This window comes from Aptenodytes forsteri, unplaced genomic scaffold (genome assembly GCF_000699145.1).
Source record: "Aptenodytes forsteri isolate BGI_AS27 unplaced genomic scaffold, ASM69914v1 Scaffold287, whole genome shotgun sequence".
In the NCBI taxonomy this organism is placed as follows: Eukaryota; Metazoa; Chordata; class Aves; order Sphenisciformes; family Spheniscidae; genus Aptenodytes; species Aptenodytes forsteri.
In genome coordinates, this window is record NW_008794854.1 from 3,664,234 (window position 1) to 3,679,805 (window position 15,572).

The following is a 15,572-nucleotide window of genomic DNA, read 5'->3' on the forward strand; positions in this document are numbered from 1 at the left end:
TGTGTCTATTTTCTTCACTAACGGCTTCGTATTAACATATTTCTTTCCGATACACAATGTGATATATGTGGAGAAGGACAAACTCTGCTCATTTCATGCTGTGGGGCTGCCTTTGGGGAAAGCAAGCTCTCAATTCTACCAGTTCTTTGTATGTGTGTGGTGATACCAGTGTGACAATAACTTTCATTCCTCTTGTTCAAAGAGGCACAATTCTAAAGCCACAAGGTGGCATGTACCTCAAGCAGTTCAGACCTCATCCTGCTGCTTAATAGTTAAAATTAATGCCCAAGGGATGGTAACATGGATTACTTTGAAGCAAAGGCTGTAAAAATCACATTAATATTACTCCCTAACTTTTAGTGTTTGACACAGGAAGTTTGAACAATTATTTTAAGGGCCTAAATAAAATGGGTAGAGCTCAATCTTTCTCCAGATTAGGCTACAAGGGATTTTATATATTACTGTTACTATCAAAGGGAAAAGGAGCCTATCTTGAGAGGTTCTTCCATTACCACTCTGGGGGTCTCTGGGCCAGGAGCCATGAACAAAAGGGTTTCAAGGAGAAAAAACAAACAAAACGCAAACCTCCCACATCCCTACTAGCAATTTTAGTCAACAGTCATGTCACCAAGAAGTGCAGTTTCAGCAATGTAAAATCCATTGGTGAGTTCAGGCAGAGTTTACAGACAAAAAAATAATTTCCAATTTACATTCAAGTAGGAGGTGGTGACACTGGCAGTTCACACCTGTTGTCACCTCTCTCCACTATGTGACAACAGCAGGATGCTCTGGGACAAGAGCAAGACACCGGGCTCACAGCAGGTTAGAGCTGCTCCATGGAGAGTGGGGGAAGGACACTTCTTGTGCTTGTTGTCTGTCACCCCTGCCTGAAAGCGCTTCAGACGTTAAGATGCAGGACTAGGAAAACTAGACTATCTGCTTTCAAGTCCAGCTTTTGGGGGGGGGAGGGGGGGAAGACAGAGCTGGAAAACAGGAACATGAGTTCATATAATAAGATGACAAAAACTTAACAATTATTCAAAAATGTCTTGATTCCATCTGACATTATTATTATCTTTTTATTTGTTTAGCAGTTTTCTTACTATTGCTTGAATCCTTATGTGGACAGCGCTGCATTTCCTGGCGCTAATGTCTTTTTCCTCCCCACACCAAATGTCTTTAAAGTCAAATTCATTTTAACCAAGATTCCCACCCCTCTCTTCCCACACCAGAGCAGTCTTAACTGCCTACAACAGATTGCTGTTTCTGCTTTGACTGATGCAAGGTGTTTGGGAAGAGTAATGGTCTTTTGAATACCTGGCATCAGAAGGAAACGTAAATATGTTTGAGAGCTCTAGAGTAATTATAGATCCTCTAAGGCAGAAGACTGGCAGCAGATACCAATTTAAATGCAAAAGACTTCATCGGTTTAATGTCTCAAATGTGGCAATTAAGTTTTGAAGGGCTTGTGTAGAGTTCTATTCGTAGACTCCGATTTGTGGGGGGAAATAGGTAAAATTTTTAGTAAATGCAAAGTCAAATGGACCTTTTCAAAACTCAGTTTGTGATTAACAAGCTGGAAGCACTCAGTTCTTTCCTGCCTCCAGATGCCACCCTTTGTACATAATCTTCCAGTTGGGGTGTGTCCTGGTTTTGGCGGGGACAGAGTTAATTTCCTTCCTAGTAGCTGGTGCAGTGCTGTGTGTTGGATTTAGGATGAGAACAAAGTTGATAACGCACCCATGTTTTAGTTGTTGCTAGGTAATGCTTACACTAGCCAAGGACTTTTTAGTTTCCCATGCTCTACCGACTGAGAAGGCTGGAGGTGCACAAGAAGCTGGGAGGGGGCACAGCCAAACTGGCCACAGGGACATTCCATACCATGTGACGTCATGCTCAGTACCTAAACTGGGGAAAGCTGGCCGGGGGGGCCGCTGCTCGGGGACTGGCTGGGCATCGGTTGGCGGGTGGTGAGCAATTGTACTGTACATCACTTGCTTTGTGTATTATTATCATATCATTAACATTTTATTTCAGTTATTAAACTGTTTTTATCTCAACCCACGAGTTTTTCTCACTTGTGCTTTTCCAATTCTCTCCCCCATCCCACGGGGGGGGGTGAGGGGGGTGGGGAGTGAGCGAGCGGCTGTGTGGTGCTTAGTTGCCGACTGAGGTTAAACCACGACAGGGTAGGAAGTAGAACACAGCAGACTCAATGGCACCTGAAAGTCGCACCTCTTGTTCACAGCTCTGATCTTTTTGCTAGCCAAGCAGCCCACTCATCTTACCACATGCTGCACATTCTGTGCCATGGAAAGGAATTCTTTCGACTCCTTCTGCCTATATTCTGGGAGAAATTCTATGTTGGCAACACGAAACAGTCCAACAAAATACAATGCATCTTTGTTTTCTGCCTGAACTGCAAGAACAAAGAAGACAGTTAGCCTCCAATTTTTTATTTTGTTTTTAATAACAAAAGAGATTTTTTTACTGATTAAATTCTAAATCAAATTAATCTATTCAGCCTTACAGTGGAAGGGACTACCAAATGAACACTACGTTTTCACAGCCAAACTGTCCTAGATGAGTACCACAATATGAAAGTTAATTGAGCACCTGTTCCCTACACGCAAGATAAGATACCACCATACAAATGAACCAGCATAATGAAGGCAATATCAACATCCAGATTCTGCAGCATCCCTAAGGAATCTTAGGCAATATTAGCATTGGAGGTTTAAAGAGGAGAACATAGCTTTTACTGCCCACTTAGACACATCAAACAAGAAAGCAACACTCCACAGAAGTGATAATTTCTTGTCCTGTCCAGTGTTTTTACAAGTCTTATAAATATTTGCCTTCTATATTTTACTCCCCTTTAATTTCTTTAAATCTATTCTGCATGAGAGACAAAGAACTTACCTGGCCTTCAGCAGGCCAAGAAACACAATGGAAGTCAAAAATTGAGGAATCAAGTTCATAGGTACTGTTGGGTCTGCGCAATTAGCTAGCACATGTAAAAAAAAAAATGTTTTGCATAACACTTAAAAAGTCACACTTCCTAAAGCCAGCAGCTATGCCTGCTCTTATAATTACTTGTTAATTCAACTGTCTGAAGTCTTAATAAAGATGCTCAAAAGTCTTTCAGGCCCCATTTAAATAAGTTTGTGTATTTTAGAAAGAGCCTTCAGGACAAGTGAGATCCTAAAACGAACTAAAAGTGCTATTGGGGATAGTGATGTATGAAATTGGCATGAGCTTTCAGCAACTCACCAATGAAGAGCCACAGTAATGTCCAGGTTACAACTCCTAAAATGAATAGAATGAGGGTAAAGAGAATTATTTTGTTTTGAAGATTCCACAGCAACTTATCTTTTTTCTTCAATTTCAATTTGTCATGTTTTTTCCTTGCCAGAATCCTCTTTGCCAACTTATCTTCTGCAGTTACCATTTGGACTGAGATGTTGGCTACCTAAAATAAGGTGAAAGACAACAAAAAATGTGGAACATTTCTAACAGCAATTGACTGACCAATGACTAGAACAGATTCCCACACATATATGCAGTCTGTTACTGCATATACACAACTATAATTAACTTAGTAGCAGTTTAAAACTCCAGTCAGAAAGTAAGGTCCTTTTCTTCCAGACACTTGCTGATATAAGTCAGTCCCTGTTGCATAAGGATGTAAAAATACGTTGAACCCTAGGATAACAGCTCACCATGCAACAGCTACCCAGCATTAACCATCTGAATGAATGCTAATATCCTTGGGCATTCCTCATTAGTGTAAATTAGCCCTCTTTAGTCCAAAGGGTAGACAGCACTGAATTACCTTGCACTGTCTGCAGCTGAGATGTATACACAGACAAGTACTGCAGAATAGCAGCTTTTCACCAACAGCTTGGTAACATAACCTAGCAAGGTGTCTCATAACCCAAATAGTTGCTATGTTTATGCAAGTTTAGTGCGGAAGCAGACACATGTTCAGCCATTCATTCCCTTTGTGTGAAGTGGAAGGGAGGGGTTAGCATGATATTCAAATAGTCAATCCTTTTTCCAGTACTATGGCTTGTCATTTCCCTGCTAAAGTACCGAGAGACGGGCATATGCACACTATCATTGCTTCCTCCCAGTCCATGGTCAAAAAGTCACTGTTGTTCAAAAAAACCCCACTTTCTTCTCAGACCAGAACTATCCCACTACAAGTGGGCTCAACCCATTCATTCCTCAGAAAAAAGTCTCTGCTTCCTTTCAGGATGAGGAGCGGTGGGTACAGATATCCTCCTCCTGCATGACCCTCTAGAAGTTCCCTCCAGTGAACAAGAGGACACATCACAGGTCTTGCTGGGATGAGACCTGGACAAGGTCATCACCTGGATATCCAGCCCCTTGACAGTTTATTTTGAACTACAGTCCCAGATTTTCTAAAACTAGGTTCAAAATATCTCCTGACCATCTTATCTAGGTACAAAAGACTACTATGTGACCATTTCTGCATTTGCAGGAACATTTTCTACTTCCTATAAGTTTCTTATCTATCTACAGTTTGGCCTGCTCTGGAAAATCTGTTTGTACCAGACACTCCCCCAGGCATTTTCCTCTGCAGGAGATAATCAATGCATTTAAGCATACAAATAATGCCTACCAGTTGCTGCAGGCACAGAAAAAGCTGCCTGGGGAAATCTCTGGGACTTCATCAAATTCCCACTTGGAGAGCTCCTGTGACAGTCAAACACTTTGTTGTGAGATCAGCAAGAGGTTCAATCACCTTTTCTCAAGTCAATTCATTGTCTCGTCTATGCAGAGGTTAGCTGGCGAGTTCCTGGACCACTCAGGGCACTAATGACCAAGTGCACTGGGTATGAACATAGGCATAGCTATGATACCCAGCTGCACCAGAATTAGAACTAAAAAAAAATCCCTTGAATTTCCTCCTTATATCACACTATAACATAAGTTACATAATATTGTCACATCAATAAGGAATGCTCAGGAAAAATATTCCAAAAACATGTTGATGCTAGTGAGAGGGAAGCTCTTGAGGCTGCCTTAGGAAGTTGTGGGTTCTCCGTGACTGGAGGTGTTGACAAACACCAGTCAGCAATCAGCAGCAAGAGTTTTAGTGGAAAATCTTCTATGAAGCACAAAACAGCCTTTGAGACAAAAAGACCTGGCTCAGGAGCTCATATAATACAAAGATGAAACTGAACTTCACCATTTTAAAGATGAAGACCAAAACAAACAAACAAACAAGATCTTTTTCCCTGGTCTTTGGAATAGCTTGATTCATTTTAAGGGCATTTTCAAAGTCGGTCTCCGCCACCTCACAGCTGATTTTATGCCACTTGTGGGCTAGGACCTACTCAGAGGTCCTACATCATCTCTCAGCAATGCAAATCAAGAATCTTTGGCAAAGACCAATGATAACTGGTCTATGATTTGCTCAAGGTGCAGATAGCCTCACTCTGCTGAGGGACGAACCCCTGTCCCATCACCTATCCCCTTCTGTGCCCACACAGAAATACACTGAGGAATTCACAATCACGCTAGAACAGATGCACATACAACAGCACAGACCCTGACTTGGGCAGATCTGGCTGTTCCCCATGCTCAATAGACCCTTCTTAGCCCCTGCAGAGCTACAAGGGGTAGGCACCAAGGAGAAAGCCTGCAACAAGCTTCCAGGCTATTTGCCATCATTTCATTCTTTGAAGCCTCTCAGAAAGTACACTGCAAGAGTGTGGCCTGTTGTAGACTAAAAGCTGTGGGCACAAGACTCATTTTTCATCCCTACTAATTATTTTTCACTTGAGGAGGGAGAAGACTATGAAAGTCAGGAGGTACCCAGCTAAGAACTGCACTACAAGTTATGAATGTGGGATGCCAAGTTTAATATAGCGGCTACAAAAACTACGTGCTGATGGAGCTTGACACCCAGGAAATGCCAAGCATAACTACTAGACATTTGCAAAAGCAATGCTGTGAAATAATCTACAATAAGTGGTTTTTTCCTTCTGCCCAACACTAGTAGAGCCACATCTGAAGTACTGTGCCCAGTTTTGGGCCCATCAGTATAACAGATGCTGATAAACTGGAGTGATTCCAGGGGAGGGCCACCAAGAGGCGAGGGGCTGGAGGATGTGATGAACAGCAAAAAGCTGAGAGCCCTGGGATTGTTTAGCTGGAGACAAGAAGGCAAAGTCAGTGTGAGTAAATCTAATTATAGATTTCCCTACCTAAAGTGGGTTATGGAGAAAACAGAGCCACACTTTTCTCACTGATGCACAGTGAAGAGACAGCCACAACAGTCACATGGCAGCAGGGGAAAGTCCAGCTGGACATGGGCGGGGAAGGAGAGTGCGGGGGGAAGAGAAAAGTATTTCACCATGAGGTTCATGCACCTAAGCCATGCCCACAGAGATCAGGGAACCTCCATCCCTGGAGATATTTAAAATTCAGTGGGACAAGGCCCCAAGAAATCTGTTCTGACTTTGATGTTAGCCCTGTTTTTAAAAAATGGTTGGTAGATCCCCTTCAGAAGTCCCCACCAATGTAAGTTTTTCTATGACTCTCTGATATTATGCCCTAGTAACGCTTTCAATAAGAAGGCTCTGTGAAACCTCACAGAGAGAGCATGAGCAACATCTTCACAGATATCCTGCCAGTCCCATAGTCAAATATAATGGCCAGCAATCTTTCAGCTCAGAGTTCAGCATGTTCAAAGATGAGAAGAAGGAGTAATAAGTAATAATGAGTAATAAGACCCGGTAGTACACTTTACGATTTCCTCAAACAAAACGTGAAAACACCGAACTGGAATATTGCAGACTCTTATCTTCCGTCTAGGTAATTAACTGCACTTGTTTTGCATGTTCTCAAGAAGGACTCAGTTTGCCTGTCTTCTGTATTTTTTAAAAACCTTATTAAGTATAAGTCTGTTTAAGGATGAAAACCAAATTGCCTTTCTGTTTGTTTAAAGCTCTGCTCTGTCATGTAAAGTTCCCTGATACGCTCAGGTGTTCAATAGGTCAGCTTGAGACAGCTGAATGAATGCTCAGTTCTGACATCTGAAATTTGGGCCACTTTCATCAAGGTTCCCCCCAGAATATTTTATATTTAAGTTTTCCCATGCCATTCATTTTTGTAACTGTAGACCTAACCAGACAGATTTATTCTTAAAAATTAGACACAAAGTTTCTGTCAAGGATTGTTAAAGACTGCTCAAGATTGACATCACTGGACTGTAAGTATGTACTTTAAAGAACTAATGCCTTCATTGCATCTACCACAATTCTAATGTTATTTTTAAAAAAATGCACTTCATGTATCAAGACTTGCATTGCAAAGTTCTCTATTACACAGAATTCATAGGAATATTGAATGCTATGCTCTACATTTTAAATATTTCCCTAGGTTATATTAGTTTACCATAAACCACTTTATAGTAAGAAAAACAAAAGGCAAAGTTAAGCTGTTCCCTTCCCTCAATAAGGTTCACAATTCTTAATTCAGCTTTCCTTTCTACTGCAACTTAGTTCTTATACTCTAGAATTGGCTTCCAGCTAAAACTGCAATTTGACTATCACCATACACTGAATTATTTAATTGTTTCTTTGTCATGAGTTAATGTTCATGCAATAATCCCTTCTTCTATCTTCTCAGGGCAAAGCAAAACACTTTACCTACTTTAATGTTGTCTTTCTTGCCTAGAAATTGATTTCTTTTTGGAAAAACATGCTGCCATGACACCAATATAAGTTCTCCTATTGTCACACTGACATTCCCATTATTTCAGTTGCCTGAAAATGCACGTTACCAGCAATCTCAAGGTAGACAAACCTATGTTGGCATTTTTAGAGTGAGTTATAAAATAGAAAGTTATAACAAATCTAACTGGGATGTTAAGTTTAATACTTGAGAATTAGATCATAAGAGATCTAATAGCGTCAAGAAGCGTAAGAAATCAAGAATGCCTAAGTCACCTACTTACACTTAGTTCTTCTTCAGGTTTAACTGCTGGGTGATCATTTTTTTCATCCATTCCAGCAGAATTCATTTTACTGCTTGTCCCAGCTGAAAAAGAGCCTTGCACCTTTTTTCAGGCACCACTTCTACTTCTGAAGCTGAAGACAGCTAACAGCAATGTCCAGGACCAAGAGAGGCATCAATTTACTTTGATGAGTTTCCAATTGTAATCTCATCTGCCCTGTTGCTCTTTTGTGAATATTAGAAGGATGCTATCGAGTAACTTTAGACATCAAAGTCGGACTGAATGAATAGACTCTTCGTAGTCTTTTTAAGCTGAAATAGACTTTAACTTGTTAAAACAAAGTCACAGTGCTAAAATCTATATATCATTAGAACTTCACAAAATTAGTTGGCATAAACAAGAAAAGTAGCAAGTAAAATGTACATATGAGAGCAAAATCATGCAACTAAAAGAAGGAAAATAAATTTATGCACCTTGAGTAAAAGTGCTGCAAATAGCAGATAACCATTGCAAACCAAGAAGAGCATTTTGACTCCTTTTTAGAATTTTGTAATGTGCCTTTTGAACACTCAAATTTAGTTATTTTATTGTAACTGAGAAATAAGCTGCTCCAGGCAACATATTTTGTATTGTTAAAATAGATCAGGCTTCAAACTGAGAATCCTTTGTGTAATCAGATGCAGGAAGTCACTTGTACCATAACAGTTCCATCCTATTTTCTTTGATAATTAAATATTTATAGAGGATGTAAAACAGTACTTTCCTCAATGGATGCTAACTATAGAGCTGTCTTTACTTTTAAGTGATTAACAATCTCAATGCCTTCCTTGGGTCAACTTCAGAAATGGTACGGGAAAAATGCCAACTTTTTATTAAAAAAAAACCAGCCCTTCTATTAATTTATCTTTGAAGATATAAAACCTAGACTAACAATCATAAAAACTTTAGCAGCACTGTAGTGGAGAGGTATAGAATAGAAAAGATGTAGTCAAACCTCGTAAGAGGTGAGCTCCAGGCACGGTCTACACTCCGTCTGTGTAACCAGCAACAGATTACTTCAACTAGAACGTAAAAATCCTACGGTTAGATAATGTACTTGTAAACTAAAATATTTCTTGTTTGTGTGTTAGTCTTTGACTTATGCCCTGAAGCACAATATTTACATCCCCAGTCATTGTTTGTTATTAGTTCTAGAACTGCAACGTATTCTAACCACATGAAGTGGTTACTTTAAGCTCTGGGCCTTATTAATGCTTTAGTAGCATAGCAAAACCTATTAATTTATTCCATATTACTATATGTAGTTGCTTCCAACTCCCGCTTTTTTTTTTTAATTACACTTAATTTTTTGGGGACTACTGTGGTCTCTTAAAGTGTTAATGTAATTCCCAAAAGCCTTCCACTATCCTGTGCACAGGGAGTTACTATAATACAGATGGTATTTCAGAAGCTGGTCCATAGGTTAGAAGAGCATTGTACATAAAAATAATTTCCCTTTGTCAGTATCAAAAAGTCTTTTGCATGTTTATTCAATAAGCCCTTTATGCTCTGAGGAAGCACAGTTATCTCCAGATTTCTCTTTTTTTCCAGCCATTTAACATCACATATTTTCTCCTGAGAAGATAAAAATAACCATGGTGTTTGTTATTGAAGTAGCAACAAGAGACAATCAAAAGGTATAGTATTAAATGTGTGCTTTAAACCTGATAAGAAAATTATATGCCATTTTCTCTAGATTACACAGAAAGGCTGAGGTGGAAGTTATTTCCATTCCTTCAACAAGGTAAATAACATTATTATGCACCTTTCACATACCTAAGGTGTATATGGGCCGCTGGTATGAAATAAATAGATGAAGCAAAAAATAGAATGATGGAGAAGGAGGTGGAGGTGGTCCTCCAGGTGCCAGAGCAGAGATCCATGCTGCAGCCTGTGGAGGTGACCTGCTGGAGTAGATGGATATTCCTGAAGGACTGTGGCCCATAGAAAGCCCATGCTGGAGCAGAGGAAAAGAGTGAGAAAGGAGCAGCAGAGAGAAACCATTGTATACTGACCATAAACCCCATCCCCACTGCGCTACTCAGGGTTTGGGGGGTGGAGGGTGGCAGGCAAGTAGAGGAGTCGTGAGTGAAGAAATGAAGTTGAGCCTGGGAAACGGGGGGAGGAACAGTGTTGTTTCAATGTTTGCCTTTTCGTTTCCCACTACCCAAATTAGTAGTTACATTTTTATTTAATTGGCAATAAATTAAGTCAATTTTCCCCAAGTTGAGTCTGTTTTGCCTGCGACAGTGATTGGCAAGTAATCTCCCTGTCTTCATCTCAAACCATTATTTTTCTCTCCTTCCTGTTCTTCCCATTTTCTCCCCCCATCCTGCTGAGGAGGGGAGGGAGGGACTGAGCGGCTGGGTGGGAGTTTGGCTGATAGCCACAGCTAACCCACAACAGTGTTGCAGTACCTGGTACTTACTTCCCCCTCTACTCCTTTTAAAAAGCAAAATTAGGGTTTGAGGGGTTCCCCCCGGCCAAGATAAGTACATTCTGTTTCCAAGTAAAGCTAAGAATAAAGAGGTTGGCAAACTGAAATAAAACATGAAACACATTAGAAATAAAATCATCTTATGAAAGTGAGCACTGCCGTTTCCTTCTGTTTCGTTAATTGCATGTTCCTTATATAAAAAAAGTCTGAAGATTAAAAAAATTCAAAGCCAATGCAAACCGTAGGCTTACTCTCAGGTTCCCCTGTTAGATACCAGTGATTCCAGGTCAGCTTGAAAAGTTAATATGAGCCAATTATTCCATTTCTGAGGTCTGTGGAGAAACATGCTTTCACATAGGTCCACCTGAACGGGCTATTGGCTTTAAGCCATTACTTGATACATATGAACTGGTATTAAGCAGCTTGATTTTATCTCCTGCCAGTAATGCATATCAAAACATGACTCTTATCTCTTTCTGACCCAAATCAACATAACACCTATGTTGACTAGTTTCAGAAGCATCCTATTTTCTTGCCCTTGTCATGGCTTCCAGACCAGTTCCACCTCCTCATGCTTTCCTACTACTACAAAACCCACTGTCACAAATCAGAGACTTCTCAGTTTACTCACACAATGACAGTGACGCTTGGTTTTACTCACATCATTCTCTCTTAGGGCCGTAGCTTCCTCATGCACATCTGTTTGGCAGCCTGACTTTCCGTTTCCCATCTCTTGGAGACCCTCACACAACCAGGGGCAGCTTGTTAGTCTAATCTGTGACACCCCCAGCCCACCGAGTCCCCGATTAAGGGAAAGGCCGCAGGAGACCTATGCAACAGCCTCAAGCCACAGCTGAGATGTCTGCCTACATTACACAGATATCATGGAGGAAGCTGGGATACCAGTGATTCAGCTCTCTAGGAGAAAAAGCTTGTCTTGTGCTGCACAAACCTAGTGCTATGCCAGGAAAGAGGTAGGGTTCATCTCGCCTGTCTCAGATTGTCTGGAAGTTAGGCATATAAATCCAAGTTTGTTTTCCAGACCCAGTCTATACACGATGGTGACAGAGAAGCTTTCAAAACAGAGAAGGTGAATCACACTTTCACCACTGAGTACAGACAGAAAAGAGGCAATTATTTTATCAAACCTATCATCTACAAAATCCTCTCTGTGTAATAGAAATGTTTCCCTTCTGACCAAAGCTGCCTTCATGATCAGTTCAGAAGCAGTCTTTCTTGCTCCTTTAACTGAGAGGAGCCTAGAACCAGCCTGCCAGCATCAGCCCACTAACACATCAGGGTACTCTAGAGTGCTACTAACCTCAGCATGACATTTTTTCCAAACTGAACATCAGAAGTGACAGAGTTTGCTTGTATTTCAGGATCTCCCTTTGCTAAGCAGCAACGTCCAACAAGCTGCACAAAAACATGGGAAGAAAAAGAGTCCATACACAATACAAAGTCAATTCTACTAAAACCTGGTTTTACTACCTGTAAGAATTCTCTTGCATATTGCTTGTATGTGTTTTTCTTTAGCCAAAACTCAGGTAAAGCACAGGTCTTAACATGTCTGTGAAAACTAAACAAGGGTTTAAGTGATGATTTATGATAACATTTGATAAGGCATTCATAAAGATTCTTGAGTCAATCAATTTTTCATCAGAGCTGACACAGACCAACACTGTATGATTGCATATTTTGTCCCTTGAATAATTTCTTCAAATTACAGACAAGATTACTTCCAACAGAGGAAGAAAAGGTTTTCGCTGTCCTTCCCAATAACCCAGCTGAATTTGTAATTCAGCTTCATTTTGAACCTAGAGAAGGTCAAATACCTATACCTTCAATAAGTACATACTAATAATAACTGGTATGGTATTAACAGTCTGCAAAGATCTGCATACACACAGGCAAGTCATTAACATTTCGGATACATCTCGTCCATCACAGGAGACAGAACCAGCACACAATAGCTGTTTCTTTAATTTTTTGGAAGCTGAAATTGTGAGCAAGTTGAAATGAAGCTTTTACCAATGTACGGAAGTGGGTGGCAATTGATTACTAAATACTAAATTATTAATAATTGTTTACTAACAAACGTTTCAGTATCAACTTTGAACCTCTTTCTCCTCCCGCACTGAAAGAAAACCACACTGCTTGCCTTTGAGATCTTTGTCATCTGGAGATGCAGCTTCAAATCACAGTGCTTGTATTTATTTTTTCTTCTCCTTGAGCTCTTACTTAATTTCTGATTCCTGACAATGCCTGGCTATGCGCTAGAGGCCTCCGATGTAACAAAATAGTTTCCAACAGACAAAATAATCTTGGAAATTACAGGCAATTGAGCTGTCTTCAAAGATCCAGAGATGACATGTAACTGCCATCGACAGAGCATATCGTCTGAAATGAAGCAGCTGACCGCCTTGCATAGCAGCCTCCCTGAGCGCTAATAGAGCTATTTTGCCTCGCCTCTGCATGCTGAGAACAGCTTAGTTATTTGTATCCCCATCAATTTAAATTAAAACAAAAAGGCTAAGTGAGCACATCTTTTGGCCACAGCATCCATTTATCAGTCTGTGGCATTTTAAGGACAGACAAGCCCTGCTATTCCATCAGTTAATGGTCTCGCACCACTCGCCTCTTATTTGGGCCACTAGCTAATTTTACTCTCAATTCTTTCTCGCTTGTATGAAACTGGACAGCTATGTATGGCAGGGAGCGAGGCAAGTAATATTGACACAGCGTACATGAATCGTACTGCTAGATTACATACAACTTGTTAGGAGAATCACAGTGCTAGGCTAGGAAATCTGCCGCATTTCAAATAAAATAAATAATATATTAAAAAGCTAGAGTTTCCACAGTAACGAGGTTGACTCAGTTGAGCTAGCGCTGAAGCCAATGATAACACTCTCTGCAGAAGTCAAGTCACGGCAGCACTTCAGCCAAGCAAAAGCAACATTTGTAGCTTTTCAGGTGAAGAGATGTGCCGATGTGCAAACTCCCACCCATCAGAGCGCTCAGTGGCGCCTGTTTGGATAGGTCAGGCCTGAGCAGAGTTTGACAAGGCAAGTCAAAGCACTTACTCTTACTGGTGAACGTGTCTGTGCTCCTCCCTGCAAATCACGCTTCAGGTGGTCACCTGGCCCTTAACTGGTGCCCTGTTGAAAGTGAACAAAGATGAAATTTAGAAGCTCCTTAAGGCTTCAGCTTATAAGCAGTGCTGTCCAAAAGCGTTAGTCCATGAGGCTAAGACTCCCAGAAGCTGTTATGATTGAGGGATACCCCATCCTCTGTCAAACCCTATGTGCCACGTGGAAGGCAAACAGGAAAACATCTCTCTTCCCACACTTTCATAGCAGTCAGTTGCCATAATGGATGCCCGCCTGAAACGAGGCTAACGTTCAGTGCAAGTGAACCAAAGATCTCTCACTCATGTACGCAGGACTGCAGCGTCTCCCCCGGGAAACGCTGTGCCCAAGGCCTCCACAAGCCTCACGCCAGCCTAGCCCCAGTGTTTGCCACAAATAAATTTCCTTATAAAATGCTAATGTAATATACTTGTCCCGCCTTTCCACAGTTGCATTTTCCTTGCAATTAAGCAGAGAATAACTTTGATACCCTGGAAGAAAACCAGCACTGGAAGTTTAATTCCTTGTCTTCTCCTCTGTCTTTCAAAAACCTACCCATGCCCCTTCCTTTCAGTCTTGACCTTTCATCTCCTTTCTACTTCTCTGATCATCTTCTAAGTAGGAGGACAGTACAAAAAAAACTGGAAAAAAATCTGGAACTTTTTCTGGCTTCATTACTTCCACCTAAAAGACTTCAGCAGGGCATTCAGGCCACCTGTGACACTTTTATCCCTACTCTATCAGGTCTCAGAGTCCTGTGATGTTATCATCCAGGCAGTGACAGACTACAGCAAGCACATACAACTTTAAACTGTTAAGGAGCAGAACAGATTTTTTAAAAAATTTTTGTTTTTAAAGCAAGTAACTTGAATTAACCTACTATTAAACAGTTAAATTATTTGCACTTCCAAGTGTTAAACAAGCTGTTTCACTCAGTCTGGTGAATTTGGGGTTTCAGTTGCTTTGTTCAGGGGTTATGGGGCAGCTTGACATTCCACCCCCTAGAAGTGACCGACACTGCTGTTGTCATCCCTCACCTACCAAAAATTTTGATAAGTAGAGTACCCAAAAGACCTACAGAGGTTAACTCGAGAACTGAAAAGACATACTTGACGGGGAGGGACACCAGGAAGTTAGTCCAGTTAATTTGACAAGGAAAAGTTTAAACGCAAGTATTTTTAGTGTTTGAATTACATAGCTCTGTTATTGGCAGGGTCCTCACCAAGGCAAAGAAAATTGTAAGTGCCAGCAGAGGCGGGGCAGTACAACTAGATAACTTACAAAGAAAATCTGGTGTTCAGAATAAAAACCACACACAAGCACAGAAAAAACAGTCGAGATGAACCACTAGTGAGGACTGTTAACGATGAATGCAACTGACCAAGAATTGCACTGACTCCTGTTCACCAAATTGCACAGTCCCCTGTTCAAGTTTTTTTTCAGAGATGCTCCTGATGTTCTTGCTAGGTCATCGCAGTCCCCTCTGACCTTAACATCTTTGAGTACTTGCAGGCAACTACTCTGTCTCAGCTGCAGGGACACTAATCTTCATTAGGGGTTGATCACCAGCTTGAATATCTGCTCCTGCCCTTGGGCTGAGTGCAGTGAAATAACAGGCAGAAGTTAAGAGGATCTGAACTGACAGAAACAAAAATGAAAGTCTAAATATAAAACTTGTTACTGTGATCCACATAAGCTGCATTTGTTTCTCCTGCCTGTTTCTAGGTTCTGCATTACAGAGTTTGCTGTTTGTATGTTGGTTAGAGCAGCAGGACTTCAAAGGGTTGGATATGGTCATGATCTGCATATGGCAGTGTCCTTACGCATTCACTGTCGCATGATGAAATTGCAAGAACTGTAGAGCTGTTAACAGGAGGGGCTACAGCCCTGTCCGCTCCATTTACGATGTCATCACAAGGCCCTGACTAAAAAAAAAAAAAAAAAAAAAAAACTTTCAACACATATCGTCAGA

At 40.9% G+C, this 15,572-nt stretch overlaps 1 protein-coding gene across 1 annotated transcript in view; it reads right to left on the bottom strand.

Moving 5' to 3' along the window:
• Positions 1 to 8,204, bottom strand: part of TMPRSS7 (transmembrane protease, serine 7) — a 34,101-nt gene extending 25,897 nt beyond the window's left edge. The window contains 4 exon segments of the mRNA XM_009274580.1: positions 2,289 to 2,419; positions 3,274 to 3,472; positions 7,994 to 8,086; positions 8,088 to 8,204. Of these exon segments, the coding sequence (XP_009272855.1) occupies positions 2,289 to 2,419; positions 3,274 to 3,472; positions 7,994 to 8,086; positions 8,088 to 8,204 (540 nt within the window).
• Positions 8,205 to 15,572: the final 7,368 nt, after the last annotated feature.